The 12,144-nt window shown below is 39.8% G+C and overlaps 1 protein-coding gene across 1 annotated transcript in view; it reads right to left on the bottom strand.

The window, feature by feature from the left end:
* GRAMD4 (GRAM domain containing 4) overlaps positions 1-12,144 on the bottom strand; it is a 74,865-nt gene that overhangs the window by 42,388 nt on the left and 20,333 nt on the right. Inside the window, exons 2-3 of the mRNA XM_021524821.3 lie at positions 9,327-9,537; positions 1,003-1,123 (exon numbers count right to left, since the gene is read on the bottom strand). Of these exons, the coding sequence (XP_021380496.1) occupies positions 1,003-1,123; positions 9,327-9,537 (332 nt within the window). The remainder of the gene's footprint in view (positions 1-1,002; positions 1,124-9,326; positions 9,538-12,144) is intronic.

Below are 12,144 nucleotides of genomic sequence, written 5' to 3'. Positions count from 1 at the left end.
AGCAGCTTGTTATAAATTCCTGCCTAGTCTCCTTTATCAAGCCTCCCTCATATCTATATTGGGGGAAAAAATATCAAAGAAATATTGCCAGTAAAAAACCAGTCAGAGAAAAATTAATGACAAATCCTTGAGAACATGCTGAAGATAAAAACCTAAGTCTTGTCATTGGATTATAGCCTGAAATTGAAAAGAATCTATAGTCTTGTTATTTCTACTCCTTAGAAATTATCTGACAGGCTTTTAACAGATAAAAACAACCCTCACACTCTGAAGTTCAAAACCAAAATATTAAAATGGCCATTCTGGGAAGCAACTGAGCAAGAATTCCCATTGGTTTATTAATGAGAGCTCTACTTCTATTAAATTACTTTGTTTTCCGTTTTCTGTTTTTAAGTATCCTGTCTTAAAAATCAACAGTTCAGACCTGCTAAGATAAAATCTCCAAAATCTTGCAGCTGCCTCTAGCCATGAATAACAACTTTTTGTCATTATACACACATACATGTATGTATATAATGTACTCTTTAAATCTACAGACACTCTTCTCTGAACTTCTAAAACCACTTACCAACAATACGCATAATGTTAAGAGACATGTTTTAAAGTGCATTATTTGTTGAAACAGCTGCCACAAAAATGAACTGGTGTGCCCTTCATAAATCTCTTCTTAGCAATTACTACTACGAAGAAAAACACCTATTGCAGGGATGTTAAGGCTGACTTAGTTCGTTCTAAGACAACCCGCAGATGTCAACATCACCACTTCAACTACGCAGGTTTTGTCACATACTGAGTATGTTGCGAGGAATGCAATGAGGAAAAAAATACCCAAGTGACCCAGAAACCCTGGGAATGCTTTTAAGTTCTAATTAGGGAAGTATAAACCCATGTATTAGCTGCACATCAGCACACACCAGAATTCTGATGCCAACTCCTACAGCTAGAGAAACATTATTTCAGAAGTCCTAAAGTATTCCTCTCCACAGAGCATTTTGTACTTACGTAAAAAGTGTTTTTCCAGTAAGGCTATTTCCAGGTGACCTTTGATCTCATTCAGTCTGTCAGACTCTGTTCTGTTAAAATCCTGGACTCCTGAAGCCATGATGATGGTCCCTGGACCAGCCTATAAGAAAGCCAGAACATACTGAAAGTTCAGAAGGATTTTTTTTTTTTTTTTTTTGGTGTGTGTGTTACTTAAATACATCAACTGATTTCTGGGGCAGTAAAGAAACAAGCATGTAAGAAACATGCAAGTATCATCAACTCTACACACCTCTTTCAGCACAAGATTACCAAAATAAGTGAATGAAAGCAAATCAAATGTGAGTTTACTGAAAACACTTTTGCAAACCTTGGGAAGCTACAGAAATCACGTGTTTCCCACCACCACCCTCGCCAGTTCTACTGTATCATCATTTAATCCCATCTGCTGACTCAAAAGCCATATTTATACTACCCTCTCCTCTCCCTATAGAATGAATGGTCAATGCTACACACTTTAAACATAAAATTGTGAGGCTGGCAAAAGTAATATTTTTCTAGATAATTACTGATCTACTGGGAAACACATATTGTGTATTTTAATATCCATCGATGGAATGTGTATTTTTCAAGAGCACAGTCTCTCAGCAAGGAAGGGGGTCTCCACCCTCTCACAACCCAGTTACTGTAGAAGGATGTTGGCAGGTTCCTGGCAGGCTAGGAGAGCAGGAAATCAGAAGACTGTATGCCTCAACAAATTTACCAGCACCCCTTGAATAAACTCAGCAGAATACTGAAAATACTGCTGAAAGCAGGAATTAAAAAGCAATTTGATTAGTTAGTGAGACCATTGACAACCACCACCTCCATGATGCAAACACAAAAAAATCCCAAGTCCATGGAGCAGAAGGCAGGTGATGCCTTCTTTCTCTGATAAAGTGGGCATTTTCAGACAGCAGGGAAGAGGGTGGGTGAGGGCATCTCCTGGGTAATGGTTGCTCAGTGCTTGTGTACAGTCCCCACCAGGTATGAAAAAATCTCTCAATAAGCTGCTCTAGCAGTTTATACTCAAAAACAAAGTGATAGATTACAGAAACCTACATCTCAAAAATGATCTCAAGACAAAAAGGAATTTATTTACCCATTCTGACTATTCCCCACTCCTTGTTTGAACCCTGAAAACTGTATTCCTTTCAAATATCAGTTTGCATATATTTAATCATGACTGCTTAAATTACATGCATAGATAAATTCAAGTAATCTACAGGAGACATTAAATTAAGACATTTTCTGTGTTTTAGGAAATATGTGCAGAAAGCTTACTGATAGCAAAGTACTTTCACAGCTGGGATTGATTTGCACTTTCAAGATAAAACAGTGTGGAAATAGCTATTAAACATCTGTTTTCTTGTTTGACCTGAACCCGAGTTTAAGAACAGATCCTGAGTTGAAGCCTCAGAATTTGTCTGTACAGGCATATTAGCGATCTGTAGGCAGTTACTGCCCAGCATTTACCTAGCACCACCTCCCCACCTGGGCTTGCTCTGTACAGTGCCAAGCAGAGATGCTATTTCCAGTCCCCTGAGCAGCACCCACCCACACAGCACTCTGGCAGCGCTGCTGGCCTGGAGGAGGAGCAGAAGCTGCTGGCTCAGCAGCAGCCTTGGACTACGTCCCATTTTGGAGCTGGCACCAATCACACCTCAGCAGAGAGGGACAGAGCCCAGGGCAATCCTCACACGGGAGCTGCAGCAGAGCATCCTCCTCGCCATGCCCCACACATCCCATCACTCCTGCCTTCAGCCAGGGAGGTGCAGTGGGAGATGCCATTTGCAACTGCTCCAGCAACCGCAGAAGATTATCAGAGACGCTTTCCAGATGAGCACAGGATGCAAATTAACCTCTGTGTTGATCTCTTATCTACAGAGCTGGGTTGTATTTATTTACACTGCAAGATTTAGTGCTATCACTTGCCAGACATTTGGAGAGCCCCAAGGAGGATGGTGTGGCCCAAGCTGAAAAGCAGCACCCTTACAACACACTCCATGGGCAAGCACAAGGGAAGTGTTACTGAAATACAGACTGCTGCCCAGGTGTTAATGCATGGCTTTCTGTATTGTATACCCACATCTAGCACATGGGGACAATCTCTGCTCCCAGCATGCAGGATTTCACAGGGAGCTGTCTGAACAGTGCCACTGCTTAAATATTTTATTGATAAATAAATAAATTCATATACAGGACATAGAGCAAGGTGCTGTACTCAAAAGGAATGTACCTGAACTCTGGGCATCAGCCCCGTGCTTAGACAGCAGCCTGTCCCCACCCCAGGTGAAGGAGGACAAGAAAAAGAAAGGGGCTAGCAAATACCTAAGCGTATTCAAATTTTCATCTTTATTGAAGGTACTCAAGATATTTTACCCAAAGACGTGCTACATTTCAGAAATATGCCTAGAGAACCAGCTCTGCTTTTGCTTTTTCAGTGATGTTAAGTAAATATTTAAAGTCCAGGATACCTTAACTATGCCTCTAAGAAAGAAGGAAAGAGCAAGAGGCGCAGAGCACTGGGGAGTTAACTTGACTCATTCTTAGAGTTTCTAAATGTTTATCTGCTAAAGCATTGGATCCAAGCAGCCTGACATCCACAGATGGGTTAAAAATCAGAAGGTGCACATCTTTAAACTAGCTACAAAAGGTTAAAATTACCTTCTAACTTAGAGAGGAGAAAAAAAGAGAAAGAAAATCCAGTGAGTTAAAACATAAGACTGCTCACCAGAATACTGTGAGCAAGATAATGTAATTAACATGTAATAGCAAAATCATTTATTAAGATACACAGTGACATAAGTTTGCATCCAATTTCCAAAATTAGTATCACAACAACATTTTATGATTACCATTTAGAAACTCTGAAAAACTGACGACGCCCAGGACAGTGATATGGGAAACATTTAAGCAGATGTCTCTGTCACTGAAGCGTTTTCCCCACACCAACACACCTCAGAAAACAAGAAATAAGGTCTCTACACTTGCTGAAGTCAACTGCCTGCCTCTGAATTTAAAAAAGTCCCTCTGTCTGAAGCTAGCATACATGGCTCAATTCACATATTAACAAAATCCTTGTATCAATCCCAGTTTTATCTGGGTAAAGGTTTCTCCTCTCTGCTGCCTCTGTAGGACAGCACTGGGACTCAGGCTGGATTAACTACACTGCATTGTACAGATGTCCTTTCTAGTATCTGACTCACAGTAAAAGCCTTGAAGGCTTCCACGAATTTCTGCTCTTTCTTCTGCTTCACTAGCTTTCACAGTACTTGACACAGGAGCCCTCTTAAAATGTTGGCAATCATTATTACTTAGCCAAGACCACGAGCAAGAAGGCCTGGCAGTGCCTAGGAAGACAGAGAAATGCCTGAGGTGAACATAGAGACAGAGGGGTTAAAGGAACATTTCTGATGACATCAGACTGCCTGTAACCTATTAGCAGAGCTCAGGGCTGCTCAGGGTTAGATCTAGCTCCAGATCTAAAACCCACATCTCCCCACAAAAGTGTTTTTTAAGCCATCTGCAGTTCAGGCTTTTCATAACAGCACTTCCCAGCCCAAGACTTCTCTGCCCTCCCTCTCCAAAACCCCTTCATCCTGCAAGCCCTGGGATTTTGCTCTCTGTGCTGCCACTGCTGCTGCACAGCCACAGAAAGGGTCCAAGTCACTTCCCAGCTAAGTGCATGTGGATCTGTCCTCTCCTGCAGCGCAGCACATCTTCAGAATCCCATAGAAACACAACTGCCCAGCTCTATGCTTCTAACTTCCTTCCACAACAGCATAGGTATGTGGGTGATTTTTCTCTAAGAATATCTAACAAAATTGTGGTCTAATTTCCAAGTTTGTCATTAACTTGGAGAGGAGCAGTTCTCAAACACGAAGGATGGGGAGCAGTGAGGACACAACGTGCCAATGCCAGGGGCGAAATCATCCCTCAAGTCACTCCTCAGAGCCCAGAAAGTGGCTGGGACACAACACAGGGAAGAGATAGTTTAAAGTAGAAATTTTTAACTTTCATTCATTTGAGGAAAAAAGAGGAGGGGGGAAGTCTTCAGCAATACAACAAACTACACAGCTTGTCTCGTGAAGTTCTAGCCTCCTGAATCTTTCATCTGACACTTCATGTGCATTTTCTTACTTCAAATTATGAAAGGGCTCCCCATGAATGCTGCAATTACCTGCTGTAAGAAAAGGAAAAACTCAACAACATTGCTTAAGAATGAAAGCATCTGCATGAATAGTTAATCCTTAGTAGCTATTCATGGAAGCATACCCATACTGGCATGCTCCTAAACCACAGCTATATTCTATACATTTTTAAAAATCTAGTGCTAGCCAGGTTTAGAGACTTTTAACTTCTTAACTGTAATGTTTGCAGCATACTTTATACCTTCCAATCACTGAAAATGAGATGAGCAACAGAGCAGCATTTAAGGTTTTAATTGACATGTGTCAGGAAAAACCAAGCTGTACTGCAAGAGCAATTAAAGTAATGTTTTCTGTACCACAATAACTCAGATTTAATCCTAGCACACTGGCAGGGAACTTGCATAAGTAGATTAGACTGCTTTCAGTACAATATGCCAGATACAAGAGAGCTTTACTAGTAATTCTCACTGCCAGGTTAGTGCCAGCCTCTACAGGTTTAAACACAGTTTGCTCTTTCTCTACTCTGTGAAGGGGATGTGATCTCTCTGCAACATGTTCATTCTTATACCTGCATGTAGAACTGGATCTTGTCTCCCCTTCTGTACAAACAGGAAGGGTAGCACTGAATAAAGGGGAGTTTAATTACTGAGCAAGCAATGTTACCTCAATTTCTAATGTCACAACAAATCACATGCTAATTTGGAATGGACCAGGTTCCTCCCTCTACCTATTTTGCAATTGTGGTGATTTTACAAAACAATGCAGGAAGAGTAGTGCTGCATGGAGTGTCTAATACCCTTGCCTTAATAAAAAAACAAACAACCAGCTATGGTAAAGAGGGAATGAAGGAAGAAATCTAGGAAGCCATTCAGGAATTGAAAGAGATGTTTAGCAGAGAGTTAAAGTAGTTAACCAATACTGATGTCTTGGCAATGATCTGATCACAGCATCCAAACACCCACAGGGACCTAAGAAAGTATCTCCTATTCAAGGCATATCTGGTAGCTGGGGCACTTAAATGAGAGGGGGAAATCAACACAAGCAAGCAGCCAGCCTGTAAGCTGAATCCAAACTAGTTAAAATAAAGACACCTTTTGAACAAAAACTCTTAGAAACCAATGAGAATTCAATGGAAAATATAAATCCTTCCTCTTCCAGAGTCCTCAAACCAGGAGCTAGCTGTGTGCCTTACTCAAATATAGGTTAAGATGTTTATTATTGAATTACATAGGTAATGCTCAGTTTAAAGATAAAGAATAGGAAATGACCTCATCTGGCCATCCTTTCTGTATTTTCACAGGGTATGAATTTTACATGTGCAACGTCAGTAAGGCATGTGAAGTGGGACTAAGTGCCACTGTGCAATCTGTGGCCTGAGACTGAACATTCACTTCATTTGCTGGAAGTGCAACAGAGGATGATGCTCTTCCTGGCAGATGGTCAGGGCTCTGCAACCACCAGCTTTTATGACAAGGCTTTTTACTCTGCAGCCTCCATTTGCATCAAGCTTTTGCACCCGTTTGTCAAGTTCAGCTACATGCTAAAGAAGAGGTGCATTTTTAAGAGCACTGTAAATCCATGAAGCACAGAAGGATCCTTCATTCATATGACTGCACTGTGCTGCTCTAATAGACAGAGATCTTTCCTTAATGCTTCCATAATGATTAACACACCAGACAGGGGCAGGGGGAGGGAAGTAGAGAAGGGCAGAGATGAAGTCTTTGTCTAGGGAAGGGCTGCCAGTGAAGATGCAGATAAGGGGACTAGGACCCTAATTTTACATACCTATGTTCAGTTCCAAGCCACCAACCTTTCTCTTTCAAGACCATGAGTTCTGCACCCAGATTTCAATAGAAACAATGAAGGAGCAGAAGTGGAAGCACAGTACAGCTCATATCTATCTGAAAAGACATGTAGCCTAACTTCCATTTACACAGAAGACTTGCATTGGTTTTTGTGTGCTTTCAGCAGTTTCCCAAAGGTATTAAACAGGAAGAAACCAATAAGACTTGGTCTTCCCATGATCAGTTGCAATATAATACTAAGTTGCCTGCAGAGCCTATAAAAGAAAAACACCCTGTACAAGCAATTTAAGTTATGAGTTTTAGATACTGAATTAAAACCAATTCAGGCACAACTCAACTATATAATCTCAATAAGAAACAAACAATTCAGAATTGCACTGTTCACACAACCTCAGACACCACTACTTTAATACTGATTTAAATATATAAGCATTACTTTCTTTACTCTTGGCACTTTTGCAACACAGGGGATTATTTCTTCTCCCTTCATTTTACAGATGGGCAGCATTGCTGAGTGCACAGATGCCTGTGAGGGCCAACTGCTAATCTCTCAAAATTCCCGTCTAAAATTTATCCCTTATATGTCAGACCTTTTTCCTCATACCAATTTGCTTATTTTGCTCATATCTGTAACACAGCTACTGCTCTTAGGCTGTTCCAGCATCACACTGGGTTTGGAACTCCCAAACATCAGGAGTGGGGCAAAACAAGTTTGATGCCATTTTTGCTTTCCTCTCTTTCTTTCTTCCTAATTTTAAAGAACTGCCCTCAACTGTATCCCAAGGACTTAGACCACAACAGCCTACTGCAGTATGTAATCAGCCAGAAAGCAAAGTGTTTCTCCAAGTTCCTTTCTCAGCAGACAGAGCTCAACATTTTGAGGAAACAGAGACTATCACTGCAGATGTGCAGCTGTTAAGGCTTTATAACTATTCAAAACTACAAGGTTACCTTGCTGTGCCCTTGGCTACCCTCCATACCACTCAGGAGTTACTATTATCCTGAAGAAATACATAAAATAGTACCTGGAGTTTATGGCAGATCTTTCTGTAGCCTCTAGCTCTGCCATCCAGATACTTCTGATTAAATACAAAAGGCATATATGCCAACATGAAACATAAAGCCTTAAGTTTAATGAAAATAAGCCAGTATTTACCTATCAAAAAACTCACAAAATACCACATTGGAAGGTCAGCATCAGAGATTAGTCCCAGTATGCACAATACACATCTTAACAAATGACAAATGTCTTCAGTAGAGTAAGAGCAAAGGAATACCATTTAACAGACTTCCTTGTCTGAGAAGCTTGAGGATTTACATATAACAGACTGACTTTTTGTGACCAAAACATGCTCTGTCATTACCACCTGTTTGTTCCATGATCATAGGAAAAACATTCTGGCAAGAAAGCTCTCTCTAAGCAGGACTGTATGTAGTACTATGAAAGCTCACTTACATTTGGAAAAGCTACTAGCTACAGAACTAGATACAAATTGCCAACCTCAAAGGAGATGCATAAGCATATATAGTTTAAAATCTTTTTGTTTACAGCTTCCTGTGAGCAAGCCCCACACTTCTAGAAATGAGCCTTCAGAAAACAGTCTGATTACATTTGAGGGATAAAAACTGCACAGGAAGTTTTCATAGGGTGATATAAATTCTGAAATCCAAGTCACTTCCACAATACAATTATATAGACAAGTCTAAACTAATACTGTAGCACTCCAAGCTCATGGATCCACAGCACTTTTTTAACACTTCAAGAATGATTTTATTTTACTTTTCAAACTAACATTTAACTTTTCCTGAAGCAGTGTCTGGTGCTTCTGCTTACAAGCACCAAAATGTTTTAGCACCTCCTTCACAGGTTTAAACCATCTCTAATTGCATGGAAGCACTACTGGTTATAACACTGTAGTGGAGAAGGAGCTGGTATGACCCTCTAACACTAATGAAGCAACCAGAACTCTTATACCTAAAGTCCTGGACAGTCTCATTTGAGCAGATCTGAGTTCCTCGGACTGAAAAATTGCTTTTCCACTTTCACATGTTCATTAGTAATTCAACAAAACAAATAAACACCAGACAGCATTCAGAAGCACATCCAAAGTTAACAAACCTGTCAACTCACAATATCTAGCATTAGAAGTAGGGACAGGGAACTCTAATATTGAGAAATTAATTGATCTTTCCACAAAATGAGGCCTATTACTGGAAAGTTACTTCCTAGTGCACAATCTTCAAGTGTTACAACCATAATATAAGTATAAAAAATTAGTAATTTCTGTTATTTTTCTGCCTGAAAACTAAGTAACATAATGTAACAATACCTAAATTGAGTACTTACAGGGTCTCTCAACTCTTCATTGTCTCGAAGTGATGTTCGAGGTATCTTCACTGGGATTTCATCTCCACATTCAGTGTCTGAAGCATTTGGAGACTCTGCTAAATCAAGGAACTCATCTCTCTTGTGACCTCTGAACCTTATTTTGTCCAACTTCTTTAGCATGTTCAGCACTGCACTTTTCTGCTTTACCTTAACATGACGGTTGGAGTCTCTGCAAGATCAAGAAATCAAGAGTATTTTAGAAAGCTTGCAATAAATCTAAATACACACATTCTTATCACTAACTGCTCCCAACCATTTTTCAAGTGCATTCCTGCTGCTGGAGGAAAAATGTGCTTAGCTTCTTAACAGTGTAACAAATGTATGGTTCAGTTTGCAGTAGTTGATCATTTACCTTCTTCCCAGACTATCATGGCCTCTCTCTCCTGGCAGTTTTTAAAGCAAGCCAGAAAAAGCAGAAATTAACAACCTGCACTCCAAAAAAAGATTAGGAAGTCAGTTCCTAGCAGATTATTTGAAACAAAAAAAAGTTTAGCTGATAAATAAATATTCTTCAATTCATCGTTCTCCTAATCAAAGCCAGGAAAATCCACCAAGATTCACAACCAACTTTCTAATTCCCAGACAAACTAAAGCAAAATAATAAGGATGCTATCATATCTCTCTACAACCTCAGGCTACCAAAACAGAAAGTACCAACAGCTTACTGAGAAAAGCCACAGACAGATCCATGCAGAAGATTTCATGAAAAATTGGACAGCTGACACAGACCATAAATTGTATTCAAACACAATGGCAAAATCCTTAAAATTTCCACAACATGATAATCTTGTATACCCCTAAAATTATACTAGGAAAAGCATTTTGCTTTTTAAAACACAACAGAAGAAAGCTTAATTTAAGTGTGTAAACTCATTGTAATGGCAAGACACTGCATGGCCTAATTTCTGATTTAATCCAGACTTGCCAAACTGGTCCCATTCAAGGAATCACACTCTGTACCAAAGGTGCCAAGCTTCATCTTAAAAAAAAAAAAAAAAAAAAGCCAAACCCAACAGTTAGTTCATTGATCCTGTCGCTCCAACAAGCTCCTGCTCTGTCAGTTTATAACAAAATAGCCACATTTATCTCAGGACACAGAGATTCATCTGAAGGTTGATGCCATGCCCTAGCAAATGGATTTTTAAGAATCTATTTTGAGGCACTTGTTCCTGGTACTATCCTTTTGTCCTCTACGGTCAGCACTACCATTCTCTTCATTAGAAGTCATGCTTAGCCTCATGGCACATCATCCCAGACACTGGTGTGAGATGAAAGTACAAAGGTAAAATCAGACACATGTCAATTCAGGAGTGAAAATAAAGAGCAAAATAGAAAAACCTTTTGCTACCACAGCCTTTGCACCTAAGGCAATTCTCACCTCCTAGGACAAACCTCTTTCCAACAGAGCTCTTCAACTTTCCCTATGTATTCTCCATTTACCCTAACACTTTGGCATTGACTATTCACACCGAGTTCAAACCAGATTATTCCCTTCAAATATGTCTTATTTTGCACCTCTGACAAGGTTTATCAGCACCTTTCAATTAATCACAGAAGTTTTAAACTAATATAAACCCCTTAACAGTACAGCTGGCAAAAAAAAATCCACAAAATTTTTCCTTTATCGGAGATGCTTAAAGTTTTAACCCTGCATTTAATCTATCACTTATAGAGAAACACTTGTAGTAACTCACACCAAGGTTATTTTCTAAGAACAGCTTTTCTTTGAAGTTCTTCTACTTATCAGAGCTATTTTAAAATAGAAACACTTCTTGCTCATTCATTGACTATTCGATGAAGAAACTTGTCATCTATCACATCCAGAAATATCTCTAGGGCCTACTATTAATAGCAACTAGAGAACAAATGGTATGAGGGAAGTTTAAACCTCTGATAAGCACCAGCACTATTGTATTGTTCTCTCTGCCATCACAATGATCTCCATCTATGTTCAACCAGATTTACATACCATGTACAAGACCTACAGGAAAGCAGCTGTAATCCAAATCCTGTCTGTTCATCATCCACGCTGTCACTGTGAGTGATAGCAGTGCATGGAAATAATAAAGCATGGAAAGTGCTATTCCTTCCCTGGAGTAGCTGGCAGCCTGTAACGATGGAGGACAAGCATCCATCCCCTGCCTTCTCTATCCCTCTTAAGATGGAGCAGTTACTGCAGACAAGCATTGCTGCCCTGGAAAGAAACAGGGTCCTCAGCATTCTCCTGTTAAAACCACATTTAGCCACTGCTCCTCAAAGGACATGGCTGGATATGGATATCTTATAGCCAGCACTTCCACAGATGGTTCAAGATCAGAATTCAGCTTTCTTTCCCCCAGCATAAATTCACATTCACTTACCACACATAAGAAATGAGAAGCATCAAAAACATCTTGAGACAAAGCAATTTCCAACCCTTTGAAAGAAGACTGAAAAAAGCCACAAGGAAAGTGAAAAGGCCCACCGGCATAGCTGCCAGGGATGAGCATCATTTTGGGAAATTGAGCTCCTTTCTTATCATATGATGTTCATGCATTTCAGCCCTAGGTCACAAAATAACCTGGCCAACAGATTACCCATGAACAAATTTATGGTATTTTTTTACTTACAAGACTGATGACTTACCCCTATGTATGTTACCACCTAACCATTTAAAAATCCAAACCTTTCTTTAAATCACTCCACTGAAAGAAATCAGCATAAATTCTTATTTGACGGGTATGTCATGAGGGTCAATATTTTTAAAGGAATATTCAGTAGGTTAATCAGTAAAAGA

The sequence above is a fragment of the Lonchura striata genome, chromosome 5, assembly GCF_046129695.1.
Source record: "Lonchura striata isolate bLonStr1 chromosome 5, bLonStr1.mat, whole genome shotgun sequence".
Taxonomy (NCBI): domain Eukaryota; kingdom Metazoa; phylum Chordata; class Aves; order Passeriformes; family Estrildidae; genus Lonchura; species Lonchura striata.
Note: the sequence above shows the minus strand (reverse complement) of the source record. Positions and strands in the feature narration are given on the sequence as shown.